The sequence below is a fragment of the Hyla sarda genome, chromosome 10 (genome assembly GCF_029499605.1).
Source record: "Hyla sarda isolate aHylSar1 chromosome 10, aHylSar1.hap1, whole genome shotgun sequence".
Lineage (NCBI taxonomy): Eukaryota > Metazoa > Chordata > Amphibia > Anura > Hylidae > Hyla > Hyla sarda.
In genome coordinates, this window is record NC_079198.1 from 43485363 (window position 1) to 43499579 (window position 14217).

The 14217-nt window shown below is 43.7% G+C and overlaps 1 protein-coding gene and 1 long non-coding RNA gene across 12 annotated transcripts in view; one reads left to right on the plus strand and one right to left on the minus strand.

Annotated features, from left to right (window-relative positions):
• ABCG4 (ATP binding cassette subfamily G member 4) overlaps positions 1-14217 on the plus strand; it is a 522357-nt gene that overhangs the window by 280149 nt on the left and 227991 nt on the right. For 8 of the 11 annotated variants that reach the window (XM_056543428.1, XM_056543421.1, XM_056543424.1 and 5 more), the window contains one exon: positions 5076-5180. In XM_056543428.1, the coding sequence (XP_056399403.1) occupies positions 5076-5180 (105 nt within the window). The remainder of the gene's footprint in view (positions 1-5075; positions 5181-14217) is intronic. The other 3 variants (XM_056543422.1, XM_056543420.1, XM_056543427.1) reach the window with 1 other exon arrangement.
• Positions 1-14217, minus strand: part of LOC130294047 (uncharacterized) — a 58337-nt gene that overhangs the window by 41607 nt on the left and 2513 nt on the right. The window lies entirely within an intron of this gene.

The window sequence follows — 14217 nt, forward strand, 5'->3', positions numbered from 1 at the left end:
TGCTCTTTTAACATCATGTGTCAGCCATGTAGGATTTAGTTTTAATCGTTTATATTTGTTCCCCTTTGGTATATATTTAGATGTATAGTTATTTAGAGTTGATTTAAAGATGTCCCATTTACCTTCTGTATCAGTATTTGACAACACCTCCCCCCAGTCTATGTCCTGTAGTGCAGCCCTCAGCCCAGGGAAGTTTGCCTTTTTAAAGTTATATGTTTTTGCCTTCCCCGCCTGTCTTTGTTTTCTACATTTTAAGTCAAAAGTAACTATATTGTGGTCGCTATTATCAAGGTTTTCCCGCACAGTTACATTACCAACCAGCTCTGCGTTGTTGGAAATGATCAGATCCAACAAGGCATCACTTCTTGTTGGGTCCTCCACAAACTGGCCCATAAATTTATCCTGCAATAAATTTAGGAATTGTCGCCCCTTTGTAGTTTTAGCCAACTCCGGACCCCAATCTATATCTATAGTCTCTTCATACTGACACAAACTCCAGGCTGTGCAATTCAGCCACTATATGGTCTCCTCATGCTTCAGCCACCTCCAGGCTGTGCCGTTCAGCCACTATTTGGTCTCTTCATGCTGCCACGAACTCCAGGCTGTGCAATTCAGCCACTATATGGTCTCATCATGCTTCAGCCACCTCCAGACTGTGCCATTCAGCCACTATATGGTCTCCTCATGCTTCAGCCAACTCCAGGCTGTGCCATTCAGCCACTATATGGTATCCTCATGCTTCAGCCACCTCCAGGCTGTGCAATTCAACCTATATGACATAGTGGGTATAACAGAGACTTGGTTGGACAATAGCTGTGACTGGGCAGTCAACATACAGGGTTACAGTCTACTCAGGAAAGATCGGACAAAACGGAAAGGGGGAGGAGTTTTTTCTTTATGTGAAATAGAGTATGAAGGCTGCACTATGGGAGGATATATGCAAGGGAAACGATAAAAAAAAATCCTGATAGGGGGTTTGCTATAAGCCACCAAACATCATGGAAGAGGCAGAAGATGAAATACTGAGGCAAATAAAAAAATCTAAATGATGTGATAATAATGGGGGACTTTTACTATCCTGATATAAATTGGGAGACTGAGTCCTGTGAATCTCATAAAGGAAACAGGTTTCTGACTATAGCTAAAGACAATTATCTGTCCCAAATAGTGCAGGGCCCGACCAGAGGGGGCACCCTACTTGACATAATATTAACCAACAGACCTGACAGAGTAAAGTATGTGCAAAGTAGAAGGATACCTAGGAAATAGTGATCATAATAAAATACATTATAACTTGTTCTTCAATAAGGGAATCTCTCTCTGCCATTCAGACACTATATGGTCTCCCCATGCTGCCACAAACTCCAGGCAATCATTCAGCCACTATATGGTCTCCTTGTACTGATGCCATCTCCCGGGTCCTTTTGCCACCATGTGACTCCTTGTTAAATTCGATCTTTTGTGCCCACACGCTGGGGCCTGGGGCACTATAACTTGGGAGTTAAAATTTCAATTTCAAAGTCCTAAATTTCAATTTCAAAATGTAAAATTTCTATTTCAAAATCATACATTTCAATGTTCTCCTCATGCTTCTGCCAACTCACTCCAGGCTGTGCCATTCAGACACTATATGGTTTCCTCATGCTTCAGCCACCTCCAGGCTGTGTCATTCAGCCAATATATGATTTACTGATGCTGCTGGGCCTGGGACTAAAAATTTTCTAATGGTAGCACTAGCTACCATAAATCTTCGATTTAAATTTTTAAATTAACCTTTTAATTTTGGGGATTGTGAAGCCCTAGTGTCTACTCGTGCTGCTGCCAGCTTCAGGCTGTGTCATTCAGCAACTATATGGTCTCCTCATGCTGCCAACCAATGGTCCAGGCTGTGCCATTCAGGCACTACATGGTCTCCTCATGCTTCAACCACTTTCAGGCTGTGTCATTCAGACTCTATATGGTCTCCTCATGCTTCAGCTACCTCAAGGCTGTGCCATTCAGACACTATATGGTCTCCTCATGCTTCAGCTACCTCAAGGCTGTGCCATTCAGACACTTTATGGTGCAGTCATTCAGCCACTATATGGTCTCCTCATACTAATGCCATCACCAGGCTCTGTCATTGTGCTACCATGTGACTCCTTGTTAAATTTGGTCTTTCGTACCCACACACCGGGGCCCGGGGCACTACAACTTGGGAGTTAAAATTTCAATTTCAAAATCTAAATTAAAATTTAAAAACCTTAAATTTCAATGGTCTCCTCATGCTTCTGCCAACTGCAGGCTGTGCCATTCAGACACTATATGGTATCCTCATGCTTCAGCCACCTCCAGGCTGTGTCATTCAGCCAATATATGGTTTACTGATGTTGCTGGGCCTGGGCCTAAGCCTTAAAAACATTTTTGGTAGCACTAGCTACCATAAATCTTTTTTCGAAAAATTCAGCGAATTGGCCAAATTTGTAGCCGTGATCTGTAGTTTTTATCAGTACCCCTATTGCATATATGTGACTTTTATTGATCACTTTTAATTTAATTTTTCTGGGATGTAATGTGACAAAAAAAAGTATCAATTTTGAATTTTGATTTTAATTTTTATAGGGGAGAGGCTCGCTCACACTTAAAAGAATTTTTTTTTCTTTGCTTTTTAGCAATCATGAGGTTATTACTGATCACTGCTATGCATATGCTTAGCACTGATCAGTAATGTAGGTGATGTACTTCTCTGGTCTGCTAGAAGCCAAACCAAAGGAGAAGATCATCTGAGCCGCCGGGAGGCAGGTGAGGGAACCTTCTGTCCATTTTGACTCACCGAACACCTGGGATTATGCCATGAGTGGTCTGGTGAGTTTTCCCCAGCCCTTTTAATGCCGTGGATGGCCATGATCAGTATTGTTCACAGCATCTGAAGGGTTAATGGCAGGCATTAAAGGACACCTGCAGCGTGATTAACACTTATCCCCTATCCACAGGATAGGGGATAAGTGTTTCATCGCGGGGGGTCCGACCGCTGGGACCCCCTGTGATCTCCTGTACGGGGCAGCGGATGTCCCTTGCAGGGGGCGTGCCAGCCGAAGCATGTCGTTGCGGCCAGCACGCCTCCTCCATACATCTCTATGGGAGAGGCGGGGAGGCAGCATTCGTGCCTCCCCGACTCCCCCAATACAACTGTATGGGGACGGGGTAGAGACGGGGTGTTACCGTCGACCTCTAGGTTGACGCTACGCGCCTTAGCGATCACTATGAGCGCTAATGGCGGCGCCCCGTTAGGGAGATCGCTGGGGGGTCCCAGCGGTCAAACACTTATCCCCTATCTTGTAGATAGGGGATAAGTGTATATTGCGCTGCAGTTGTCCTTTAATGTGATCCCTAATGTCCGCCAATAACCACGGGTCCCTGGCTACTAATAGCAGCCGGGACCTCCTCCATGTACAGAACGTAAATGTATGTCCTCGTGGGTTAAGTATCACTACACCAGGACATACATTTATGCCCATTGTTTTTAAGGGGATAATAGTTTAGACAATTCTGCACACGGCTATACCAAATAGTGTGGTCTGGTGAGTTTTCCCCAGCCCTTTTAATGCCGTGGATGGCCATGATCAGTATTGTTCACAGCATCTGAAGGGTTAATGGCAGGCATTAAAGGACACCTGCAGCGTGATTAACACTTATCCCCTATCCACAGGATAGGGGATAAGTGTTTCATCGCGGGGGGTCCGACCGCTGGGACCCCCTGTGATCTCCTGTACGGGGCAGCGGATGTCCCTTGCAGGAGGCGTGCCAGCCGAAGCATGTCGTTGCGGCCAGCACGCCTCCTCCATACATCTCTATGGGAGAGGCGGGGAGGCAGCATTCGTGCCTCCCCGACTCCCCCAATACAACTGTATGGGGACGGGGTAGAGACGGGGTGTTACCGTCGACCTCTAGGTTGACGCTACGCGCCTTAGCGATCACTATGAGCGCTAATGGCGGCGCCCCGTTAGGGAGATCGCTGGGGGGTCCCAGCGGTCAAACACTTATCCCCTATCTTGTAGATAGGGGATAAGTGTATATTGCGCTGCAGTTGTCCTTTAATGTGATCCCTAATGTCCGCCAATAACCACGGGTCCCTGGCTACTAATAGCAGCCGGGACCTCCTCCATGTACAGAACGTAAATGTATGTCCTCGTGGGATAAGTATCACTACACCAGGACATACATTTATGCCCATTGTTTTTAAGGGGATAATAGTTTAGACAATTCTGCACACGGCTATACCAAATATTTAAACTTTTTTGTATACATTTTTTAAATGAGAAAAGAGTGGTGGTTAAAATTTTCATTTGGGGAAGAGCTTATTTATATTTGTAAAAAATAAATTATTTTTTATTACTAGAGTTGAGTGAGCTTTCCGAAATTTCAGCTTTCTACCATTGTTAATTATTTAATAAAAAGCAATATTTTGATTGCTAACACTGTTCAGTGCTTTCAGTAGGCTCTGCTTTGTACAGTGTGCCTAAGACAGACTGTATAAGCACAGAGGCTCCGAGGGGCACCTAAACATATGTTGTATATCATTAAGGGGTTAAATTAGTCAGATGTGAGTGGCACAGAATTTGGGCAAACTCCCTCACACTGGGGCAAGAAGGCCCTCATAGTTGCACACGAAAAACCAGTAAATACACTAAGTGGCAATAAAACAGATAATTAATCTAGAAATCTTAATTAATCTGGGCCAGTGTTTTGTGTGAATAAAAATGACAGAAAATCATATAAAGCACATTGAAACTTGTAATGGTTTCACTCATAATTGTATTTCCTGGTGTTTTGAAAAATGTGAGAAAGAACTGTATGTTATATGTTTGTATGTTGTATGAATGAAATAAATAAATAGAATAAACGCTTGGTTAAATGTTATAATGTTTGAAACAGGAAAAAAAGAGCTAAATGTCTTTTTGGCTCAGTTTTGTGGTATGGTAATGGATCCTCTTTTTGTTGCCCCATTACCAACAAATATTACCTCTTACCTTATTTCATTAAATATCTTCATTTTGTCTCTGTAATAAATGTATACTATCCCTTTCATTTTCCAGCAGGATGTCTCTTGCCACATTGAAAGCCATACATTTGCCACAAGTTCAGTGAACCAGTTCTGCATCCTTTTCAAACGCACATTCCTCTCAATCCTGAGAGATACGGTATGTTAACAGAAAATGGTCAGTATGAAATGAATGAGAAAGAAATTTGAAGAGCAGAATGGACAGTGCAAAGTGTAGTACAAATAGCAAAGTTAAAGGTTAAAGCGTACCTGTAATTTCAAAACTTTTAAAAAATCTGCACAAGAGGAAGATACAATTTTGTTGAATTAACCCTTCAGAATGGTGACAGGTAATGTTAGTGCCCTAACTGCTGTTATTGAGCCTTTGAGAGTGCCCTCCATGGTGCACAGCTGTTTCTCATTTTCTACATTTCAGGGGGTGGGACCAGAGCTTTAACTGTTTGCCAGTAGTACACAAGCATGGCCTTCCTTTCCCTTCTCTGGCCAATCTTAGCACAAAATATAGTCCATTTTGCTATGTCATGATATAGTGCTGGTGAAAGTTCACTGAACAGCTATACCATGTTGGGAGATTATTTACCCAGTACAGTACTATAGATGCCATGGGGAGGTTTGGAGTTACTGTTGCACTGACATTGTAAGTTTCTATGTAAGCAGACATGAAAGAAACAGATGCTGCACAGCAAGATAGGAGTTACACTAAGCACCAAGTTGTTGCTGCTGTACAGCAGTAGATGCACAGGTATAAAGATATGGCAGGAATAGTGTGCGCTATCTGATATACTGACAAAATGTAATGTAAATAGTTGGGTGAACAAGTTCTCAAGGACCTCAGAGGTAAATCTATATCTATATATATAAAACTCAGCGTATGTGTGTGTGTGTGTGTGTGTGTGTGTATGTATGTGTGTATGTATGTGTGTATGTTCCAGCATCACGTCCAAACGGCAAAAGATATTAACATGAAACTTGGCACACATGTTACTTATATGTCATCAACAAACACAGGATAGGTGATTTAACCCTTACTCACCCCCATTTGCCAGGGGCGGGTTTACGTTTAAAGTCCCATACAAGTCTATGGCAAATATATGTTACTGCATAACTTCCAAACGGCTTGAGATATTTCGATAATACTTGGTCACATGTTACTTCTATAGCCACTTAAACTATAGGATAGTTAATTTAACCCTTAACTAACCCCATTTGTGAGGGCCGTGGTTTTTGTTTAAAGTCCCATGCAAATCAATGGGAAATGTATGTTCTCACATAACTTCCGTACGGCTGGAGACATTGCAATAACTGGTACACATATTACAGGTCGGGATCGGAGGATGGGATAGGAGGTCGGGATAGGAGGTCGGGATAGGAGGACGGGATAGGAGGAAGCGATAGGAGGTTGGGATAGGAGGTTGGGATAGTAGGACGGGAAAGGAGGATGGGATAGAAGGACGGGATAGATGGACGGGATAGGAGGACGGGAAAGGAGGACGGGAGAGGAGGACGGGAAAGGAGGACGGGAAAGGAGGACGGGAAAGGAGGTCGAGAGAGGAGGACGGGAAAGGAGGACGGGATAGGAGGTCGGGATATGGCAACAATATATGAGGACGGGATATAAAGTCAAAAGCTTCCTACTTTGTTTATTTTCCTCCCCAACAAGGATTAGGAAGGAAAAAACGGGCAACGCCGGGTACTCAGACACAAAAAGCACAAAAAAAAAACAACACATGCGACAGATTAGTAAATCACAAGGGAAAAAAAGACGAGTACACTGAAATAAAAAACCTAACCGGCACTCCAGTCTTTGTAAATGAGGGCCTATGTGTGTATGTATGTATGTGTGTATGTTCCAGCATCATGTCCAAACGGCTAAAGATATTAACATGAAACTTGGCACACATGTTACTTATATGTCAACAACAAACATAGGATAGGTGATTTAACCCTTACTGATCCCCATTTGCCAGGGGCAGTGTTTCTGTTCAGTGTCCCATACAAGTCCATGGGAAATATATGTTACTGCATAACTTCCAAACAACTAGAGATATTTCGATAATACTTGGTCACATCTTACTTATATTTCCACTTAAAATATAGGATAGTTCATTTAACCCTTAACTACCCCCCATTTGTGAGGGTCGAGGTTTTTGTTTAAAGTCCCATGCAAATCAATGGGAAATGTATGTTCCCTCATAACTTCAGTACAGCTGGCGATATTTCAATACCTGGTACACATATTACGGGTCCGGATAGGAGGTCGGGATAGGAGGTCGGGATAGGAGGTCGTGATATGAGGACGGGATATGAGGACGGGATAGGAGGTTGGAATAGGAGGTTGAGATAGGAGGACAGGATATGATGACGGGATAGGAGGACAGGATAGGAGGACGGGATAGGAGGACGGTATAGGAGGTCGGGATAGATGGACGGGATGGATGGACGGGATAGGAGGTTGGGATAGGAGAAAGGTATAGGAGGTCGAGATAGGAGGACGAGATAGGAGTACAGGATAGGAGGTCGGGATAGGAGGTCGAGATAGGAGGACGGGATAGGAGGTTGGGATAGTAGGAAGGGATAGGAGGTCGAGATAGGAGGTCGAGATAGGAGGACGGGATAGGAGGTCAGGATAGGAGGTCAGGATAAGAGGTCGAGAGAGGAGGACGGGATATGATGATGGGATAGGAGGTCAGGATAGGAGGTCGAGATAGGAGGACGGGATAGGAGGTTGGGATAGTAGGACGGGATAGGAGGACGGGATAGGAGGTCGGGATAGGAGGTCAAGATAGGAGGACGGGATAGGAGGTCAGGATAGGAGGTCAGGATAAGAGGTTGAGAGAGGAGGACGGGGTATGAGGACGGGATAGGAGGTCAGGATAGGAGGTCGGGATAGGAGGTCGGGATAGGAGGTGGAGAGAGGAGGTCGGGATAGGAGGACGGGATAGACGGTCGTGATAGGAGGTGGAGAGAGGAGGTCGAGATAGGACAGGATAGGAGGTCAAGATAGGAGGTAGAGATGGGAGGTCGGGATAGGAGGACGGGATAGGAGGTCAGAATATGAGGACGGGATATGAGGACGAGATGTGAGGATGGGATATGAGGTTGAGATATGATGACGGGATAGGAGGTCGGGATATGAGGATGAGATATGGGGTTGGGATATGACAACAATATATGAGGACGGGATATGAAGTCAAAAGCTTCCTCCTTTGTTTATTTTCCTCCCCAACAAGGATTAGGAAGGAAAAACCGGGCAACACCGGGTATTCAGCTAGTCTATATATATAAAACTCAATGAGGGAGATTTATCAAAACCTGTGCAGAGGAAAACTTTCCCAGTTGCCCATAGCAACCAATCAGATCGCTTCCTTCATTTTTAATGCAGCCTCTGCAAAATTAAAGAAATTATCTGATTGGTTGCTATGGGCAACTGGGCAACTTTTCCTTTGCGCTAAAGTGCATTGGCGTCAAAGTCAACTAAACAAACAGAACTGTACAAAGTCAGGAAACAAGTCAGGAACATAACATAAACAACAAACAGATATAGCATACTAACATACAGTTCAGAAACCGGAATCGAGATTAATGGCAGATATTATAATATGAAGACTAGATATGAGGATAAGTAAACAGCAGACAAAACCAGGAGATGCAGGGCATGAACAAGTTAATTGAATGTCAGAACACTAAAAGGGTCAGGAAATCAAGAGCACTGTTTACACTGGACCCAGAACAAGGAACACACAAGACACCCCACTTCAAGCATGAAGGGACATCAATACCAAAGCCAAATAGGCTCCTAGCCAGCAGGCACTCCCCAACGAGTGACCAGGATACTGGCCTAGAAGGAAACAAAAATCCTTAAATACAATCAAACATGGGTACAGACAAAAGACTAACTCACTCCTAGATAGACGAATTAGCACGAGGCTCAGAACAGGATCTTATCCCCGGAGCTGCAGGATGAAACAAGGTCAAAACAGGACCCACAAAATATACAATGTGAATACAGACTAAGGCAAAACAAAGTAAATGCAAAACGAACATACACAAATACCAATACTCGACAAATGTACTAAAACAAAGTAGGCTAAAATCTATATGTGAAACAGGACAGATAACCATGGTTAAAACTCAGGATATGTGCTCACACAGAAAAAGTTAAAGGGGTTATCCAGGAAAAAAACTTTTTTTTACATATCAACTCGCTCCAGAAAGTTAAACAGATTTGTAAATTACTTCTATTAAAAAATCATAATCCTTTATGTACTTATGAGCTTCTGAAGTTAAGGTTGTTCTTTTCTGTCTAAGTGATCTCTGATGACACGTGTCTCGGGAACCACCCAGTTTAGAAGCAAATCCCCATAGTAAACCTCTTCTAAACTGGGCGGTTCCCGAGACACGTGTCATCAGAGAGCACTTAGACAGAAAATAACAACCTTAACTTCAGAAGCTGTAATGAAAAGATTATGATTTTTCAATCAAAGTAATTTACAAATATGTTTAACTTTCTGGAGCCAGTTGATATATATATATATATATATATATATATATATAAAAAGTTTTTTTCCTGGATAACCCCTTTAACCTCTTAAGGACCAATGATGTTGTGGAACGTCATGGCACCCTGGGCTTTAAGGACCAATGACGTTCTACAACGTCATGGCGTTTTCCGGTCCCTGACGCTCGCCGGGCAGAGATCGGAACCGGATGCCTGCTGAAATGCTTCAGCAGGCATCTAGGGCAAACGCCGAGGGGGGCCATGTAGGCCCCCCATGTCGGCGATTGCCGCAATCGGGTCTCTTGGACTCGACCGCCCGGTAATTTTGCATGATCCCGGCTGTCACAGACAGCCAGGACCATGCTAAAGCATAGGAGCGAGGTGGCAAGCCTGCCACCTCCTCCCAACCCCTACGATTCTTCGGTTAGTTAACCGACCAATCGAAGGGGGGGGGGGGCGGTTACTTCCTCCCGCCCTGCCCGGCCCCTGGAAGTCCGGAGAGGATGGGAGGAAGACCGGAGGACGCGGCAAGGGACGGGGGAGTTCTGGGGCCCGGCCCCGGTACTTACCTCGTCCCTGAAGACCCGGATCCCGGCGATGAAGACGGCGGCGACAGGTGAGTTCCTCTTCAGCCGCGGTCGGGCCCTTTACAGCAATGCACGTCGCAGTAAAGCGACATACATTGCTGTAATGGGACCCGGTATACTACAACTCCCAGCATGCCCAGCCAGCCCTTGGCATCTGGGCATGCTGGGAGTTGCAGTTTTGCAACATCTGGAGGTCCACAGTTTGGAGACCACTGTGCCCTTCCAGATGTTGCAAAACTACACCTCCTCAGCATGCCCTTACTGTCCAGGCATGCTGGGAGTTGTAGTTCTGTAACATCTGGCCCTTCAGATGTTGCAGAACTACAACTCCCAGCATGCCTGGACAGTTTTGGCATACTGGGAGTTGTAGTTTTGCAACATCTGGAAGGACACAGATTGGGAACCACTGTAATAGTGATCTGCAAACTGTAGTCCTCCAGATGTTGCAAAACTACAACTCCAAGCATGCTGGGAGTTGTAGTTCGGCAACATTTGGCTCTAAAGATGTTGCCGAACTACTACTTCCAGCATGCCTGAGAATGTTTGGGAGTTGTGGTTTTGCAACAACTGGAGGCACACTGGTTGGGAAACATTGTCTGTTTCCTAACTCAGTGTTTCCCAAGCCGTGTGCCTCCAGCTGTTGCAAAACAATAACTACCAGCATGCACTGATGGACTGTGCATGCTGGGAGTTGTAGTTTTGCAACAGCTGGAGGTCCCCCCCCTTGTGAATGTATAGGGTACACTCACATGGGCAGGGGGCTTACAGTGAGTATCAGGCTGCAAGTTTGCGATGCAGCAAATTTTGCGCGGCAGCTCAAACTCACAGCAGGAAACTCACTGTAATCCCCCGCCCGTGTGACTGTACCCTCAAAACACTACACTACACTAACACAAAACAAAATAAAAAGTAAAAAACACTACATATACACATACCCCTACACAGCCCCCCTCCCCTCCCCAATAAAAATGAAAAACGTCTGGTACGCCACTGTTTTCAAAATGGAGCCTCCAGCTGTTGCAAAACAACAACTCCCAGTATTGCCGGACAGCCGTTGACTGTCCAGGCATGCTGGGAGTTTTGCAACAGCTGGAGGCACCCTGTTTGGGAATCACTGGCGTAGAATACCCCTATGTCCACCCCTATGCAAATTCCAAATTCAGGCCTCAAATGCGCATGGCGCTCTCACTTTGGAGCCCTGTCGTATTTCAAGGCAACAGTTTAGGGTCACATATGGGGTATTGCCGTACTCGGGAGAAATTGCCTAACAAATTTTGGGGGGCTTTTTCTCCTTTCACCCCTTATGAAAAGGTGAAGTTGGGGTCTACACCAGCATGTTAGTGTAAAAAAAAAAAAGTTTTTACACTAACATGCTGGTGTTGCCCCATACTTTTCATTTTGACAAGAGGTAAAAGGGAAACCCCCCCCCAAAATTTGTAATGCAATTTCTCCTGACTACGGAGATACCCCATATGTGGGCGCAAAGTACTCAGGGGGTGCACAACAATGCCCAGAAGGGAGAGTGCGCCATGTACATTTGAGGTGATTTGCACAGGGGTGGCTGATTGTTACAGCGGTTTTGACAAACGCAAAAAAAAAACACATGTGACCCCATTTCGGAAACTACACCCCTCACGGAATGTAATGAGGGGTGCAGTGAGAATTTACACCCCACTGGTGTATGACAGATCTTTGGAACAGTGGGCTGTGCAAATAAAAAATTTTGTACAGCCCACTGTTCCAAAGATCTGACAGACACCAGTGGGGGGTAAATGCTCACTGTACCCCTTGTTACGTTCCTCAAGGGGTCTAGTTTCCAAAATAGTATGCCATGTGTTTTTTTTTTTTGCTGTCCTGGCACCATAGGGGCTTCCTAAATGCGACGTGCCCCCCCGAGCAAAGTTTGCTCTCAAAAAGCCAAATATGACTCCTTCTCTTCTGAGCATTGTAGTTCGCCCGTAGTGCGCTTCAGGTCAACTTATGGGGTACCTCCATACTCAGAAGAGATGGGGTTACACATTTTGGGGGGTATTTTCTGCTATTAACCCTTGCAAAAATGTGAAATTTGGGGGAAAACACACATTTTAGTTACATTTTTTTAAAAATTTTTTACATATGCAAAAGTCGTGAAACACCTGTGGGGTATTAAGGCTCACTTTATTCCTTGTTACGTTCCTCAAGGGGTCTAGTTTCCAAAATGGTATGCCATGTGTTTTTTTTTCCTGTTCTGGCACCATAGGAGCTTCCTAAATGCTACATGCCCCCCGAAAACCATTTCAGAAAAACGTACTCTCCAAAATCCCCTTGTCGCTCCTTCGCTTCTGAGCCCTCTACTGCGCCCGCCGAACACTTTACATGGACATATGAGGTATGTGCTTACTCCAGAGAAATTGGGCTACAAATATAAGTATACATTTTCTCCTTTTACCCTTGTAAAAATTCGAAAAATGGGTCTACAAGAACATGCAAGTGTAAAAAATGAAGATTGTGAATTTTCTCCTTCACTTTGCTGCTATTCCTGTTAAACACCTAAAGGGTTAAAACGCTGACTGAATGTCATTTTGAATACTTTGGGGGTGCAGTTTTTATAATGGGGTCATTTATGGGGTATTTCTAAGGTGAAGACCCTTCAAATCCACTTCAAACCTGAACTGGTCCCTGAAAAATTGTGATTTGGGAAATTTTGGGAAAAATTGAAAAATTGCTGCTGAACTTTGAAGCCCTCTGGTGTCTTCCAAAAGTAAAAACACGTACATTTTATGATGCAAACATAAAGTGGACATATTGTATATGTGAATAAAAATTTTCCTTACAAGCAGAGAGCTTCAAAGTTAGAAAAATGCAAAATTTACATTTTTTTCATCAAATTTTGGAATTTTTCATTAAGAAACGATGCAAGTATCGGCAAAATGTTACCAATAACATAAAGTAGAATATGTCACGAAAAAACAATCTCGGAATCCGAATGATAACTAAAAGCATTCCAGAGTTATTAATGTTTAAAGTGACAGTGGTCAGATGTTCAAAAAACGCTCTTGTCCTAAGGTGTAAAATGGCCTGGTCCTTAAGGGGTTAACATTATGCCAACATAGCCAGTATATAGGTCTAATCACCAGCAATGGGATCAGCTGAAGTGGGCTTATATCCACTCCCAGTGCTGAAGTCAGGAAGGTCAACTCTTTCCATCCCAGGGAGAATCAACACAGAAACTGTTCAGACACGAACAATGTCTGAACAGGACAAAAAATACAGATAAATATACATTACAGTTTAAATGCCGTAGTTAGAATGTAACATGGGAAAAACACAATGGGGGAGATTTATCAAAACCCATCCAGAGTAAAAGATTGCTTCTTTAATTTTTCAGGGGCCTTTTCTAAAATGAAAGAAGCAATCTGGTTGCTATGGGCAACTAAGCAACTTTTCCTCTGGACAGGTTTTGATAAATCTTGTAATAATGGCCCATATTTATCAGTCAGCCTGAAACCCTAATTGTCTAGTTTTTCCCACAGTAAAAAAAAATCACAGCTCTGCATTCACTTTACACTTTTATCTCGTTAAGATATGAAAGTTGAGCTGTGATTGGTTGTTATGGAAAAAAACAGACAATTAGGGTTTCAGGCTGTTTGATAAATCTCCCCCAATGTCTTTGTTTTTTTATCTTTGACGTCACACTGTGTGTGCTGAATGGAGATGGTTCTTGCATATTCGATGTATTACTAACACTGATACTCTGGACTTATACACACTGGGGGAGATTTATCAAAACCTATCCAGAGGGAAAGTTACCCATAGCAACCAATCATTTCGCTTCTATCATTTTTAACAAGTCTTCTGCAAAATAAAAGAAGCAATCTGGCAACTTTTCCTTTGCACATGTTTTGAGTAATCTCCCCCAATATGTGTGCTACAGCAGATTAAAATATTGATGTCAGTCTTTGAATGAATGCATACTATGGGGGAGATTCATCAATATTGTCTGTGAGAAGCAGTTGCTTATACAAATTTTTTTTGCATTATTTTCGACAGGCTGTGCGCCTTATTTACAAAAAAAGCGCACAGACTTGATAAATATTGCATATTTTTTTATT